The sequence below is a fragment of the Dipodomys spectabilis genome, unplaced genomic scaffold (assembly GCF_019054845.1).
Source record: "Dipodomys spectabilis isolate Male_0828 unplaced genomic scaffold, ASM1905484v1 ptg000552l, whole genome shotgun sequence".
Lineage (NCBI taxonomy): Eukaryota > Metazoa > Chordata > Mammalia > Rodentia > Heteromyidae > Dipodomys > Dipodomys spectabilis.
In genome coordinates, this window is record NW_024871229.1 from 737,797 (window position 1) to 752,839 (window position 15,043).

General features: G+C 66.4%; 1 protein-coding gene across 1 annotated transcript; it reads left to right on the top strand.

Annotated features, from left to right (window-relative positions):
• Positions 1-279: 279 nt before the first annotated feature.
• Kif7 (kinesin family member 7) lies at positions 280-14,806 on the top strand. The gene is given in 20 exon segments (XM_042670464.1): positions 280-345; positions 1,949-2,290; positions 3,707-3,907; positions 3,990-4,380; positions 5,227-5,494; positions 5,496-5,756; positions 6,155-6,271; positions 6,913-7,140; positions 8,070-8,188; positions 8,496-8,605; positions 8,699-8,851; positions 10,095-10,297; positions 11,314-11,511; positions 11,767-11,892; positions 12,008-12,184; positions 12,563-12,778; positions 12,855-13,061; positions 13,147-13,345; positions 13,451-13,603; positions 14,084-14,806. Coding segments are annotated over 19 exon segments (4,023 nt in total). The 5' UTR covers positions 280-345; positions 1,949-1,962; the 3' UTR covers positions 14,452-14,806.
• Positions 14,807-15,043: the final 237 nt, after the last annotated feature.

Below are 15,043 nucleotides of genomic sequence, written 5' to 3' on the forward strand. Positions count from 1 at the left end.
CCGAGAGAGGGACCGAGACGAGGGCAGCCGGCCCAGGACGCGGACGCGTCTCGCTGAGGACACTCGACCTGCAGGAGGCAGGAGAAGCCCGGTGGAGACGCTTCGGCCCCAGCCCCGCCCCTCGACAAGGCCCCGCCCCGTGCCAGGCCCCGCCCCTCGATCGCGCCCCGCCCCTTCCGGCCGCTCAGGCCCCGCCCGGCTCCGCCCCAGCCCAGAGGCGGGCGGACTTGCGGGTGAGGGGCGGGATGTGGGGGGTGCAGGGGTCCCGGTGACGGCATCGGGGCGCGCCGCGCGGAGGCGCCGGGCCCGCTCGCACGGCCGAGGGCTGCGCCCGCGCGCCGGCAGGTGGGTGCGGGCTTGGGCTGGGGGTGCAGTGGGGGGAGTCGCGGCCGGGGGGGGGGGCGGGACGAGGCGGGGGAGGGCGCGGCCGGGGGAGGGGAGGGACGAGGCCGGGCACAGCGGGGTGGTCCCGGGACCCTGCCCGCCCTGGCGTCCTGGCTGCCCCCCCTCTTCCTCTCCGGCCGCCAGGGAGCTCCTCCCAGGGCGGGCCGGCCCCCCCTTCCCCAATTATGGGGGCCGAGGCCGGCATCCCGGGCCGGGCCTGGCGGGGCCCCGCATTCGCAGTCCCTGCTTCAAACTTTTTTGGGGGAGTCTGCCGCGTGCGGCGTCCCCGCGCCGGGCACCGCGGCCGGGCGGGGCGCACGGGGACCCCTTGTGCGGTGGGCCCCCGCCGAGGGGCTCACCGAGGTCGGGGTGCGCGGAAGGCCCAGGCAGGCCGAGGCAGGCAGGGCCTGGCCCTGGGCGCTGGTAATGGCAGCTCCGAGGGGACAGAGGGGGTCCCCCGGCCTGGAAAGTGGAAGAGGCTTGGCAATTTCATCGCCGCGGTCAGTGGGCGCAGCACACACACAGGGCAGTGTGTGTGTGTGTGTGTGTGTGTGTGTGTGAGAGAGAGAGAGAGAGAGAGAGAGAGGTTGGCACAGAGCAGAGGCACCTCCTTGGCCCTCTGAAGGTGGGCCTGGCCTAAGCAGGGATGGAGAGATGCTTTGGTAACTGCGGTTGCTGGGGAGAGAGATGAGGAAGGCTTAGTGCCAGGGAGGAGCGTGGTCAGCGTTTTAACTCTTGCCTTTTTTTGAATCCTAAAGGCAGTGACCTGTGTTTGGAGGGTTAACCTGGGCCATGTTTGGGAGGGTTAACCTGGGCGGGGGTGACGTTGATTACCTTTGTATTTCTGAAAGATGCCCCTGGCTGCTTTAGTGGGAGGCATAGGGGGCAGGGAGGGGGGAGACTCAGATACGGAAAGAGTGCTGGCAGAAATCACTCTGGCACCTAGACCAGGGCACTGACCGTAGGATGAGCAGCTCAGGTGATCCTGGGATGTTTAGGAGGTGGAATGGGCAGGATTTGGTGGTTGCAGCACCATCTAGAAGGATCTGTTGGCTGCGTGCGTGCGTGCGTGTGTGTGTGTGTGTGTGTGTGTGTGTGTGTGTGTGTATGAGCGCCCGTGCGCCAATCCTGGGGCTTGACCTCAGGGCCTGGACACTGCCCCTGAGCTTTTTTGCTCAGGGCTAGCCCTCTAGCCCTTGAGCCACAGTGCCACTTCTGGCTTTTTGGTGATTAACCAGAGACCAGAGTTTCATGGACTTTGCTTCCCAGGCTAGCTTCAAACTGGGATCCTCAAATCTCAGCCTTCTCAGTAGCTGAGGTGACGGGCATGAGCCACTGGCACCCGGCTAGGATCTGTTGGCTTTTTAGCAGAAGGTGGGGATGGAGTTCTGTGATCTAAGAGACTACGGGAAAGCCCCGGCTGCTGAGGAATGGAGCTCCCCAGTGGGGTGTGGCTCTTTCCCCATCCCTCCAGAGTCCGTCCAGGCTGTGGGACCTGCAGGGTGTGTCTAGACCCCTGGAGTTTAGGTGCTGGGGACAAGGGGGTCTCTCCTTCTCTCCGCAGAGCCTTTGTTCGGTATGGGGCTGGAGGCCCAGCGGCTGCCTGGGGACGAAGAGGCTCCAGTGAGGGTGGCCCTTCGAGTCCGCCCACTGCTGCCCAAGGAGCTGCTCCATGGACACCAGAGCTGCCTGCAGGTGGAGCCAGAGGATGGCCGGGTCACCCTGGGGCGTGACCGCCACTTTGGCTTTCACGTGGTGCTGGCAGAGGACGCTGGGCAGGAGGCTGTGTACCAGGCCTGCGTGCAGCCCCTCCTGGAGGCATTCTTTGAGGGCTTCAATGCCACTGTCTTTGCCTATGGCCAGACGGGCTCCGGGAAGACATACACCATGGGGGAGGCCAGTGTGGGTGAGTGACACTGCACCAGGCCCTGGGCACCTCTGACCTTCCACTAAGGGACCTGCCTGGAATAGGAAAATAGGAACTGTGCTTTCTGAGGTTACTGTGTTTTTCTTCCCCTTTTTCTTTTTTTCTTTTGTGTGTGTGTGTGTATTGTTGGTGGTGGGGCTTGAACTTAGGGCCTGGGCACTGTCCCTGAGCACTTCAGCTCAAGGTGAGCACTCTACCACTTGAGCTACAGTGCCACTTCTGGTTTTCTGGTGGTTCATTGGAGATAAGAGTCTCAAGGACTTTCCTGCCCGGGCTGGCTTTGAACCACAATCCTCAGATCTCAGGCCTCCTGAGTAGCTAGGATGACAGGTTTGAGCCACCAGCGCCCTGCCCCTTTCTTCTTCTTTTGTTTTTCGTGCTAGGGATGGACAGAGCCTCCTACATGCTAGGCAAGTGCTGTATCGCGGAGCCACATCCCCAGCCCTGCCTGAGGTCACTCCCTGTTGTAGTGCATGCTGGTTGTTGTGACTGAATCTCATAGACTGGGTGGCACATTATCAGAAGTTTCTTTCTCCCCGTTTTGGAGACTGGTCAGTGCTAGTGCTAACAGAGCAGAAAAAGACCCTTCAGACACCTCTTCCTCTAAATAATAAGGGACAAATTCCTCTCCTCCCCCCCATGACCTAGTCCCCCCAATCCTCACACTGTCTCACCCAGAGTAAGGATTCCAACTCATGAGTTGTGGGGAGCAAAGCAGTTAGGAAAGCATGCTTGTTTATTGTAGGAAAACAGACAGGTAACTACACGCACAAAGCAACCTACTTGATAACCGCCTTGTAGAAATCGCCCTGTGAGCATGCCGGTTTCTCTCTGAAAATTATTCTTCTTTAAAAACTAAAAAGTATGTGGCGCCCGTTCTTTCCAATACTGTTTTATTTTCCGGATGATGTATCCCAAGGCTGGGGGTGTCGCTTACCTGCAGTGTTGTCAGCATACTCAGTCTGTGCATTTGATCCCCGGCCCTGCAAAATGCAGAGACAGATAGGTAGACAGACAGACAGACAAGAGATGGAAAACTATGTGTCATGAAGAGTTCTCTGTAGGAGTAAACATTCATGTTGAAAAATCTGGTGGTGTGCAGTGGGGGGGAGGATTGAGGGCCTGGGGGAGGCAGGCGGCCCGACACCCTGCGCTGTCCCCCCTGAACTGCCCCCCCGAACTGTTCCCCACACACCCTGTGCTGTCCCCCCGGGACCCTGCACTGTCCCCCACGCCCTGCGCTGTCCCCCCTGAACGGCCCCCCGGAACTGTTCCCCACACATCCTGAGCTGTCCCCCCTGAACTGCCCCCCCGAACTGTTCCCCCCACGCCCTGCGCTGTCCCCCCGGGTCCCTGCGCTGTCCCCCACGCCCTGCGCTGTCCCCCCCCCCCCAGCCTCCCTGCAGGAGGAGGAGCAGGGCATCATCCCGAGAGCCATGGCCGAGGCCTTCAAGCTGATCGACGAGAACGACCTGCTGGACTGCCTGGTGCACGTGTCCTACCTGGAGGTGTACAAGGAGCAGCTCCGCGACCTGCTGGAGGTGACCACGGCCAGCCGCGACATCCAGCTGCGGGAGGACGACCGCGGGAGCGTGGGTGAGCCGGTGCTCCCTCCCCCGGGAGGACGGGGTGGCCGCCCCCGCCCCGGGGAGGGGCTCACGGCCCTCCGTGCCCGCAGCGCTGTGCGGGGTGAAGGAGGTGGACGTGGAGGGCCTGGACGAGGTGCTGAGCCTGCTGGAGATGGGCAACGCGGCGCGGCACACGGGGCCCACGGCCTTCCACCGGCGCTCCAGCCGCTCGCACACGGTGTTCACGGTGACGCTGCGGCAGCGCGGCCGCGCCCCGGGCCGCGCGTCCCGGCCGGCCGGCCGCCTGCTGCTCTCCAAGTTCCACTTCGTGGACCTGGCGGGCTCGGAGCGGGCGCTGCGCACGGGCGGCGCGGGCGCGCGGCTGCGGGAGAGCGTGCGCATCAACAGCAGCCTGCTGGCGCTGGGCAACGTCATCAGCGCGCTGGGGGACCCGCGGCGGCGCGGCAGCCACGTGCCCTACCGCGACTCCAAGATCACCCGGTGAGGGGGGCGCGGGGGGTGGGGGGGGAGGCTCTGACCCCGCCCCCACCCCGACCTCGCCCCGCCCCCACCCCGACCTCGCCCCGCCCCCACCCCGACCTCGCCCCGCCCCCACCCCGACCTCGCCCCGCCCCCACCCCGACCTCACCCCCCCAGACTTCACCCCGCCCCCGCCCCCGCCCCGCCCCCACCCGACCTCGCCCCGCCCCCGCCCCGCCCCGCCCCCACCCTGACCTCGCCCCCGCCCCCGCCCCGACCTCACCCCCCCCCCCGACTTCACCCCGCCCCCGCCCCACCCCCGCCCCGCCCCGCCCCCACCCCGACCTCACCCCCCCGACCTCACCCCGCCCCTACCCCGACCTCGCCCCGCCCCCACCCCGACCTCGCCCCGCCCCCACCCCGACCTCACCCCCCCCAGACTTCACCCCGCCCCCACCCCGACCTCACCCCGCCCCCGCCCCCGCCCCGCCCCCACCCCGACCTCGCCCCGCCCCCACCCCGACCTCACTCCCCCAGACTTCACCCCGCCCCCACCCCGACCTCGCCCCGCCCCCGCCCCGCCCCCACCCTGACCTCACCCCGCCCCCGCCCCGCCCCCACCCCGACCTCACCCCCCCCGACTTCACCCCGCCCCCGCCCCCACCCCCGCCCCCGCCCCGCCCCCACCCCGACCTCACCCCCCCCGACTTCACCCCGCCCCCGCCCCCGCCCCCGCCCCCGCCCCGCCCCCACCCCGACCTCACCCCCCGACCTCACCCCGCCCCCACCCCGACCTCACCCCCCCACCTCACCCCGCCCCCGCCCCGCCCCCACCTCGACCTCACCCCCGCCCCGCCCCGCCCCCAGGATCCTCAAAGACTCGCTGGGCGGGAACGCCAAGACCGTGATGATCGCCTGCGTGAGCCCCTCGTCCTCCGACCTGGAGGAGACGCTGCACACGCTCAACTACGCCAGCCGCGCGCAGAACATCCGCAACCGCGCCTGCGTCAACTGGAAGCCCGAGGCGGAGCGCGGGGCCGAGGACGAGGCGGCGGCGGGGCCCCGGGGGCCGCCGCGCCACCGCTCGGAGACGCGCATCATCCACCGCGGCCGGCGCGCCCCGGGCCCCGCCGCCGGCCCCCGCGGACCCCGCCGCCGCCGCGCGCCTGGGCGCCGAGTGCGCGCGCTACCGGGCCCGCACCCTGGCCGCCTACAGCCTCCTGCGCCAGCTGCAGGCTGAGCCCGGGCTGCCCGGCGCCGCCGCCCGCAAGGTGCGCGACTGGCTGTGCGCCGTGGACGGTGAGCGCAGCGCGCTGAGCTCCGCCTCGGGCCCCGACAGCGGCGTGGAGAGCGCCCCGGCCGAGGACCCCGCGGCGCCCGGCGGGGCCCCGGCTCAGGTGTGCACCTGCCCGCCGTGGGGGGTGGGGAGGCGGCCAGGGCCCTCCCACTCGGGACGCCGAGATCCGAGGATCCCGTGCCACCCCCGTCCCCAGTCCACCAGCACTGAGCCCGTGGCGCGGGGGCTCAAGCGGTAGAGCGACAAAACCAAGAGCTCCAGGCCCTGAGCTCAAGCGCCAGGACAGACAGACACAGACACACAGTCACTCCTGATGACCGGGGTCCCGGGCCTGGCCGGCAATGACAATACCGTTACTGATTGGTGAACAATGGCCGGAGTAGCCCAGGTGGCCTGCACGGCCGGCCCCCGGGGCCCCGGGGCTCGGAGCAGGGTCGGGTGGGGCCGGGTAGGGCCGGCCAAGCCACCCACTCCGGAAGCCTCTCTCCCGCTCCCCAGGAGGACGAGGGGGCGCAGCAGCTGCTGGCCCTGCAGGCCCAGGTGGCGCGGCTGGAGGAGGAGAACCGGGATTTTCTGGCTGCGCTGGAGGACGCCATGGAGCAGTACAAGCTGCAGGTGGGGCCGCCTTCCAGAGCGCGGTCCGGGGAGGCTGAGATGCCCGGATGACAGGATGAGCACGGGAGGGGGGATGAGGGGGGCGGCAAGGGCAGTTGCAGAGCCGCAGGACGGATTTGTGTGGAGAGGCGGGCCTGTGGCCGGGGATCCCGCCCCGCCCACCGGGCACCCCCGGGGAGCCAGCGCCCTCCGGCACCTGGACTAGGGGTACAGGGCGTGGGAAGCCCTCCGGGGAAAGGGCTGGAGCTTGCGGCTGAACTGGTGCTGTGTCCTGGGGAACCCGGGAATCTGATCTTCAGTCGCCGCAGAGGTGGGGTGCTAGCACCAGGGACCGTCAGCAAGCCGCCCTGCCCGCCGGCCCTGCCCACCGCCGGCCCCGCCCACCGCCGGCCCCGCCCACAGCGACCACGCCCCAGCTGTCACCTACCGGCCACGCCCCTTCACCACGCTCCTGCAAGGCCACGCCCCATTGGCCACACCCACTCATGTCTGTCACACGCTGGTCACGCCCCTTTACCACGCCCCCTACAAGGCCACGCCTTCACCCTCACCACACACTGGTCTGATCCCCTCGCCGATGTCACGCCCATGCACCACGCCCCCTGCAAGGCCACGCCTCCGGTACCGCCCGTATCTTGCAGAGTGACCGGCTGCGCGAGCAGCAGGAGGAGATGGTGGAACTTCGGCTGCGGCTAGAGTTGGTGCGGCCTGGCTTGGGGGACCCCGGGCTCCTGCAGGGCCTGCCCCCCGGATCCTTCGTGCCCAGGCCTCACACAGCCCCTCTTGGGGGCGCCCACAGCCAACGACTGGGCATGGTGCCCTCTGGTTGTCTTCCTGGAGATGAAGTTGACCCTGAGCCGCGGGATGAGGTGAGGAGGGGCAGCGCAGGGTCTCCGGGCTGGGGGTGGGTTGGGATGGGCCGGGCCGGGCCGGGCCGGGCCGGGCCGGGCCAGGCCCTGCTGTGATCGGGTTCAGCTCGGGCTGGGGAGGGTGGCCACGTGGGAACACTCCCTCCTTTCCTTGGAGCCAGCTGTGAGTTACAGGCTGCCTGTTTTGGTGTCCGCGGAGGGAAGGAAGGGTGGGGGGAGGTTAGAGACGGGCTCTGGTTCTCACTCCCGAAGGCTTGCCACTCTGTGTCTCTTCATGGCTAGCCTGGCAAGTTCATTCTTCCCCGGGCCCCGATTTGTCTGAGTCGATCTCCTGTGTTGCATTCACTCCAGCATTTAACCCTCTACCCCTCCTCCCTCCCAGCCCAGCTCATCTCAGCTCACACCCATAATCCTAACTACTCAAGAGGCTGAGACTTGAGGATCATGGTTGGAAGCTAGACCTGTCCCCCTCACCCCCCCAAAAAAGTCTGTGAAACTCTTCTAATTAACCAGCAAAAAGCTGGAAGTGGAGATGTGGTTCAAGTGGTAGGGTGCTAACCTTGAGCAAAAAAGGCACTGAGCAAGAGTGAGAAGTTCTGAGTTCAAGCCCCAGTACCAGCATCCAAAATGATAACATCTAGGAGGTCTTGGATTGGGTGCCTGCCTGTGCACACCCACCCACAGCTCAGCTCTGGCAGGGTTGGGTGGTTAGATGGGACTTGGGTTCGAACCACTTGTGCCTGAGAGCCAGGTGCCCTGGAGCTGGGGTGGGGGCGGGGCGTGTGCCCAGCTGAGCCTGGCCTGGCAGGGAAGGCTGGGCTGGCCTGGGGGTGGTGCCCAGGAGGGGCAGCGCTCTGCAAGGGTAGAGCCGGGGTGGGAAAGGCCCAGAAGATGTCTGCTGGATTCCCCAGCCCCCGCTACTCCCCTAGCAGGTGACGGACGGCAGGGAGGCTGGAGCCGAGCTGCTGGCTGAGGTGGACAGGCTGGAGAGTGGCTCCTCTTCAGAGGAAGAAGAGGAGCTGCCCAGGAGGGCCTTACACCTCCGCAGGTGAGTCCATTGCCGGCCTGATGGGGAGTCGTGGCTGAGTCCTCTCCTCACCAGCCCTTAGTGGCTGAGGCTGTAATATGGGGTGACCCAGGCCTCTGAATCCCCCCAGGTGGCCCTTGATGCCTCCACCACCCCACGCTCTCTCTCTGTTCTCTGGATTCTCCCAGATTCTTGTCCTGGGGACTGGAGGGCCTAGTGGCTTCTTCCTTCAGGCCCAGGCACTGGGCCTGGGTTGGAACCAGGGGTCAGGGGTCAGGGGCCAGGGGCGGGCTGTGGAGAAGGGCAGACTCTTGCTTCTGCTCACCAGGAATGGAGTCAGCCACTGGAGCCAGAGGCAGAGGCCAGGGAGCCCGCTGGACAGGAAGGACCCAGAGGCCTGCCCTCAGGAGCCGGGAGCTGCCACCCCCGGGCCCAAAGGTGAGCTGGGAGGGACGCAGAGCGGGGCTCTTTCCCAGGCACACACCCTGGCAGCTTTTCACCCAGGGAGGCCCTGGCGTCTGCCTGTTCCAGCAGCCGGTGGCCGTCAGGCTGTGGTCCCCACCCGCCAAGCCCCCGCTGCCTCGGCCTGGGAGTGGCGGTTGGCCCAGGCCCAGCAGAAGATCCGGGAGCTGGCCATCAACATCCGCATGAAGGAGGAGCTCATTGGGGAGCTGGTTCGGACAGGTGAGGTGGGCCTCGCCCCCCAGTACCTGCCCTTCCCCGCCCGTGGCTCCTGGGAGGGAGATGCAGCTGCGCGGCCTCAAGCCGGCCACCTGACCCCCCCCTCTGCCTGTCCGCTTTCTCCTCTAACCTGGGGTTCGAGCTGGCTGCGCTTCCATGGCAGTTTGTGGTGAAACACAGTGGCTCCGGAGAGCTTACATGGGCCGTCCGCGGTGGGGCTAACTGCTCAGGGCTGCCTGTTTCAGCGTGCGCATGCCCAGCCTTGCCGCATCAGCAGGGCAGCCTGGGGTGTGTGTGTGTGTGTGTTTAGCCCCTGGAGTTATTGTAATGCTTGGGAGTGTGTGACAGATTCCTGTGCAGTTTCCAGTGAAGAGGCTGAGAAGCGGGGGTGACGGGAACGCGCTGACTTCCTTTTGTCGTTGTTTTTCCTGTACTGGGGCTTGAGCGCAGGGCCTGGGCCCTGTCCCTTAGCTCCTTCACTCAAGGCTGGCCTCTACCACCTGAGCCACAGCTCCACCTATGGCTTTTTGGAGCTTTCGTTGGAGTTGAGAGTCTCACGGACTTTCCTGCCTGGGTCTGGCTTTGAACCACGATCCTCAGACCTCAGTCTCCTGAGTAGCTAGGGTGCCTCCCCTTTCTGGAGACTTTCTGTCCAGGCTTTGCAGACCCTAAGTTTTCCCCCCCTTGGTTCTGATTCCCCGTATTCAGGGCTGGTAGAGTCGATGCAAACCGCAGACACCGTGTCTTCCCGTCCTCCTCCGTCCTGTTACCGTTCAACAATATTTGGACATTTTAAAAAAATATAACCATAAAGCACATTTTACAAAGCGCATGTCATTTGGGGCTGGAGCAGGCGAGCACTCTGCCGCTGCAAACTCTCTCATGCCCAGCACGTAAGACCGGCCTCCCTGTGTGCAGCAGAATCCTCACAGCACTTCACTTAGGAGGACTGCAGTTCAAGGCTAACCCGGCCCCCACCCACCCCTCCCCCCAAGTAGCGACACCCGCTATCAGAGGATGAGCCAGGGTGGCGCTGTGCACTTCCAGCCCCAGGAGAAAAGGGCAAGATCCTATCTGAAGCACAGAAAGGGAGGGAGTGCGGGGAGGGAGTGCGGGGCGGGAGAGGAGGGGGGCCTTCTGCTGGTCTCCACGGCACAACCCGCACAGGCATCCAGGCTGTGGGAAAAGCAGCTCCCTGCTCCGGGAGCCGTGCCCATGCCACCGGGGCCTCCCCCTTGCTTTGCAGGGAAGGCGGCCCAGGCCCTGAACCGTCAGCACAGCCAGCGCATCGGGCAGCTGGAGCGGGAGGCGGAGCGGGCGCGGGCCGAGCTGAGTGAGGGCCAGAGGCAGCTGCGGGAGCTGGAGGCCCGGGAGCCGCGGGACGCGGGCGAGCGCTCCCGGCTGCAGGAGTTCCAAAAGAGGGTGGCTGCTGCCCAGAGCCAGGTGCAGGTCAGTGCCGCGCCCGCGCCGGGGCCCCGGCCCTGGACGAGGGGCCCTGTGTGCAGCCCTGCCCGCTCTGTCTGGCGTGTACAGGAGCCGGCCCCGCTGGGCCCGCAGCACCGCAGGGCTGGCGGGCAGCTCCGTGCTACCCCCCCCACCCCGTCCATCCTTCTGCCCGTCCTTCGGACGCCATCAGTTTACCTTCCCATGGGCCACTGGGCAGACAGCACCCACGTGGCACCTGCCCGCTGTCCACTGGTGGCTGTGGCAGCTGTGTTCCTTTGCTACCCATGCTGTGTTCTTGGGGTCCTAGGTTGGGGACACTGTCCTCGCTGCCCTTCCCCGGGCACCTGCCCTCCGGGTGTGCGGACGCCCTCTGCCCTGGGTGTGGCCCCTTGTGGCCTCATTTACACACACTCCCCCCTTCCCCCCCCGTGGCTGCCTAGGGGCCCGGTGCGCCTCCAGTCAGGTCTCGAGTACAGGGCTGGGGGGCAGGACTCCCATCTGGGCCACAGTACTGTCCATCCTTGCTGATCTGTCCTTTGGGGTTGAGGATAGACCCAGGGCCTGCACCCCTCCACTGAGCCACAGCCCCCAGCCCCTCGTCCCTAATTTCTACCTTCATGGGATTCCACTCACCTCTTTGTGCTCTCGCCCTCCCCCTCCTTCCCATCCTCCCTGTTTCCCTTCCCCTCCCCTCCTTCAGTACAGACGCCCATCCAAAGGGACGGTCAGGAGTCTGGGCTCTGGGGCTGACTGCTGGGTGGACCCGAGCTGTGCTGTGTCTTGGGTTAAGTTCCCCAAACTCTCTGTGCTAAGGTTTCCCAATCTGAACCAAAGGGATAGTAGGAGTCTCCATTGTCACGCTGGTGGGGTTTCACAAACCCGGAGCCCGGCTGACAGCGCTGGGTGCATGGGGCAGGCCCGGCGGCTGCCCGGCCCCTCTGCCCTGCATCCCTTGTCTGCCCGTTGGTCCTTGGCGAGGGGCGAGCACGAAGCCCCACGCACGGCTGTACGGGTCCCAGGTGCTGAAAGAGAAGAAGCAGGCGACCGAGCGGCTGGTGTCGCTGTCGGCGCAGCGCGAGAAGCGGCTGCAGGAGCTGGAGAGGAACGTGCAGCTCATGCGGCGGCAGCAGAGCCAGCTGCAGCAGCGGCTGCGGGACGAGACGGAGCAGAAGCGGCGGCTGGAGACGGAGATGAACAAGCGGCAGCACCGTGTCAAGGTCAGGCCGGGCCCGGGGCGCGTGGGGCCCGGCCTCCTCCTCCCCGTGTGATCTTACAATGTGTGGGGCTGAGCCCCTCTGAGACCCAGCTGTGGGGAGGGCTGAGTGGGCTGGAGCTCGTGGGTGACGGGTGTGCTGGGAGCTGGCGAGCATCTGCGCCCGCGTGCCCGTCTGTGGCTGTGGGTGCACAGGGCAGGCCTGGGAGGGGCGCGGGGCGTCGCTCTGGCCAGCCACATCCACCGGCTCCTCCGCCAGGAGCTGGAGCTGAAGCACGAGCAGCAGCAGAAGATCCTGAAGATCAAGACGGAGGAGATCGCGGCCTTCCAGAGGAAGAGGCGCAGCGGCAGCAATGGCTCTGTGGTCAGCCTGGAGCAGCAGCAGGTGGGCGGGGCGCGCGTGCTCTGCAGCGGGGTTGGCTGCTGCGGGCCGTGGGTGGGTGGAGCCTTCCACCAGGGCGGGGAGCTGAGGGCTCTCCACCCTGTCGCCGCACCCTCAGAAGATCGAGGAGCAGAAGAGGTGGCTGGACCAGGAGATGGAGAAGGTGCTGCAGCAGCGGCGGGCGCTGGAGGAGCTGGGGGAGGAGCTCCGCAAGCGGGAGGTCATCCTGGCCAAGAAGGAGGCCCTGGTGCAGGAGAAGACAGGGCTGGAGAGCAAGCGCCTGCGGTCCAGCCAGGTGAGGCCGGCTAGGGGAGGCCGTGCCTGGGGAGATTCTGCCAGCAGAGATCCAGCCTGGAGACATTTACCCAAGATGAGTCTCTGCCAGGTGACGTTCCTGCCAGGCAAGTTCAGGCAGGTGAATCTGCCCTACGCGACCGCAAGTGAAGCCACGGGAACTCTAGGGCCCGTGGGTGTTGGTGGCCAAGCGCTGGCCTCCTCCCTCCGCTGCCCCTTCCCCTGCTCTGCGCTCTGGGAGCCGGGGCGTCGGGACTGTGGGTCTCCTGTGGGAGGGACGTACCCGCCTTGTCCTTCAGGGAGTCCACGGCCCGTTCTGTCACCTGTGAGGACCATGCTTGCTCTTTCCCTGACCCCTGGCGGTGCTGTCTGTCCCCAGGCCCTGAATGAGGACATCGTGCGGGTGTCCAGCCGCCTCGAGCACCTGGAGAAGGAGCTGTCTGAGAAGAGCGGGCAGCTGCGGCAGGGCAGCGCCCAGAGCCAGCAGCAGATCCGTGGCGAGATCGACGCCCTGCGCCAGGAGAAGGACGCACTGCTCAAGCAGCGCCTGGAGATCGACGGCAAGCTGCGGCAGGGCAGCCTGCTGTCCCCCGAGGTGCGCCCCGCAGAGGCCGCCCTGACCCCGCTCCCCGGCGCGAGCCCTGTCCTCTACCTGCGCCCGTGTCCCGCAGGAGGAGCGGACGCTGTTCCAGCTGGACGAGGCCATCGAGGCCCTGGACGCCGCCATCGAGTACAAGAACGAGGCCATCACGAGCCGCCAGCGGGTGCTGCGGGCCTCGGCCTCCCTGCTGTCCCAGTGCGAGATGAACCTCATGGCCAAGCTCAGCTACCTCTCCTCCTCCGAGACCAGAGCCCTGCTCTGCAAGTACTTCGACAAGGTCAGGCAGCCCGCTCCAGCGGTGGCAGGGCGGGGACAGGCCGGGGCTGAGGGCCCGCCCGTGACCCAGGGCCGCCGCGTGACAGGTGGTGACGCTGCGGGAGGAGCAGCACCGGCAGCAGATCGCCTTCTCGGAGCTGGAGATGCAGCTGGAGGAGCAGCAGCGGCTGGTGTACTGGCTGGAGGTGGCTCTGGAGCGGCAGCGCCTGGAGATGGACCGGCAGCTGACACTGCAGCAGAAGGAGCATGAGCAGAGTGTGCAGCTGCTGCTACAGCAGGGGCGAGGTGGGCGGCCAGCGCGACCCCCCCCACAGGCCCTCAGCCCTCCCCACAGCCCCTCAGCCCTCCCCACAGCCCCTCACGCCCCTCTCCTCCGCCTTCCCTCACTAGACCACCTGGGCGAGGGGCTGGCAGACAGCAAGAGGCAGTACGAAGCCCGGATTCAAGCTTTGGAGAAGGAACTGGGACGCCACCTGTGGATAAACCAGGAGCTGCGGCAGAAGCTCGGGGGCCCCGGGGGCTGCGTGGCCGGCCCAGGCAGGGGTAAGTATGCTCACCCAGCCCCCGGACCCAGTCCCAGCTTGGTCCGCACTGCTGGAAGTCACACACTTCTCTGGGGGAACACTTTGACCACTCACCTGCACCCACCGTTGTTTCCAGTACTTGAACTCAGAGCTGCCTACTTGCTAGGCAGGTGCTCCACCACTTGAGCCACTCCACCAGTCCCTTTTGGTGGAAGTCATTTTCTGGGCTGGGTCTTGCTTTCTACCTGGGCTGGCATAGGCTCTGTGCTTCCATCCTCTCTGAGCTGACCGGCCCGGCCCCAGCAACGACTGGGTGTGCCCCGCCGCCTGTGATCCCTGATCCGTCTGCCAAGTAGCTAGGGCAGACTTGGGCCCCGGTGCCGGATCACCGGATCACACTTGTTTCTGCTGGCTCGTTCCAGTCGCTCACAGCACTGGGCCTCGGGGAAGCCAGGTGTGAGGACAGCATCTCCTCCAAGAACCCACTGTTCTCTTGCAGGGGGCGAACGGCGGACCCTCGGCACGGAGCACAGACAGGCTCCTGGAGAAGATGGGCTGCACACAGCAGGCCCTGAACTTTTCTGGCCACCCTCCCTCCCCGAGGCCGGGCCCCGAGCCAGGGAGGAGCCGAGGGATCCGGTGCGGGGGCCCCTGCCCCTGACATGGAAGCGCTGCAGCCTGGGCGGCGAGGAGCAGGGCTCCCCAGAGGATCCGAGACCACGGGAGGTGGCCGAGCCCCTAGGGGCCCGGGTGTTACCTGCAGGGGATGGGGGCCTGTCCTGGAACTTCGGACCCTTGCTCAAGTCCCGGTGGGAGCCCCGAAGAGCCAGCCCAGGCATGATCGATGTCCGCAGGAATCCCCTGTAGAGCCAGGAGCAAGGCTGCCCCCACCCTGCCCACGCCCGCGGATGGTGGCATCTGGGGCTTCCCCCAAAGTGGGCTCTTCCGCTGTACCTGGGATGCACCTGTTCTCACACCTCCAGACCTTACTTTGCAAGTAGACGTAAATCCTTGCGACCCACTTTGAGCCGCTGCTCGTGGTGTGGGACTCAGGACACAGGCTCCGGGCTCAGGCCCGTGCGCTGGGTTGGCCCGAGGCCAGTGCAGGTCAGCTGCAGCAGGTGTCTGCAGCAAAGGTCTATGCAGTCAGGGGACGTGGGAAATGATGACTTTCTTAGAATTTTTACAAACCATTTTGCAATAAACAGGGATGTGATCTCTTCCTGTGGTTTGAATCTTAAATGTCCCCTAGGTGGTGGTGTGGGGGGGAAGCACTGGAACTTCTCTGGAAGCGGCGTGGCCTGGTGGAAGGGAGCTCCGTGGCAGGTGCCCTTGGCCGCGGGGTGTGCCGGCTCCTGTACACACGCTGGAGAGCGGCGCCGGCTCCTCGCAGGGCCCTGGGAGGCCGTGACATGGCCGCTGGCAGCTCTGCTTCCTGGGTTCAGTGGGTGCCGGGCGG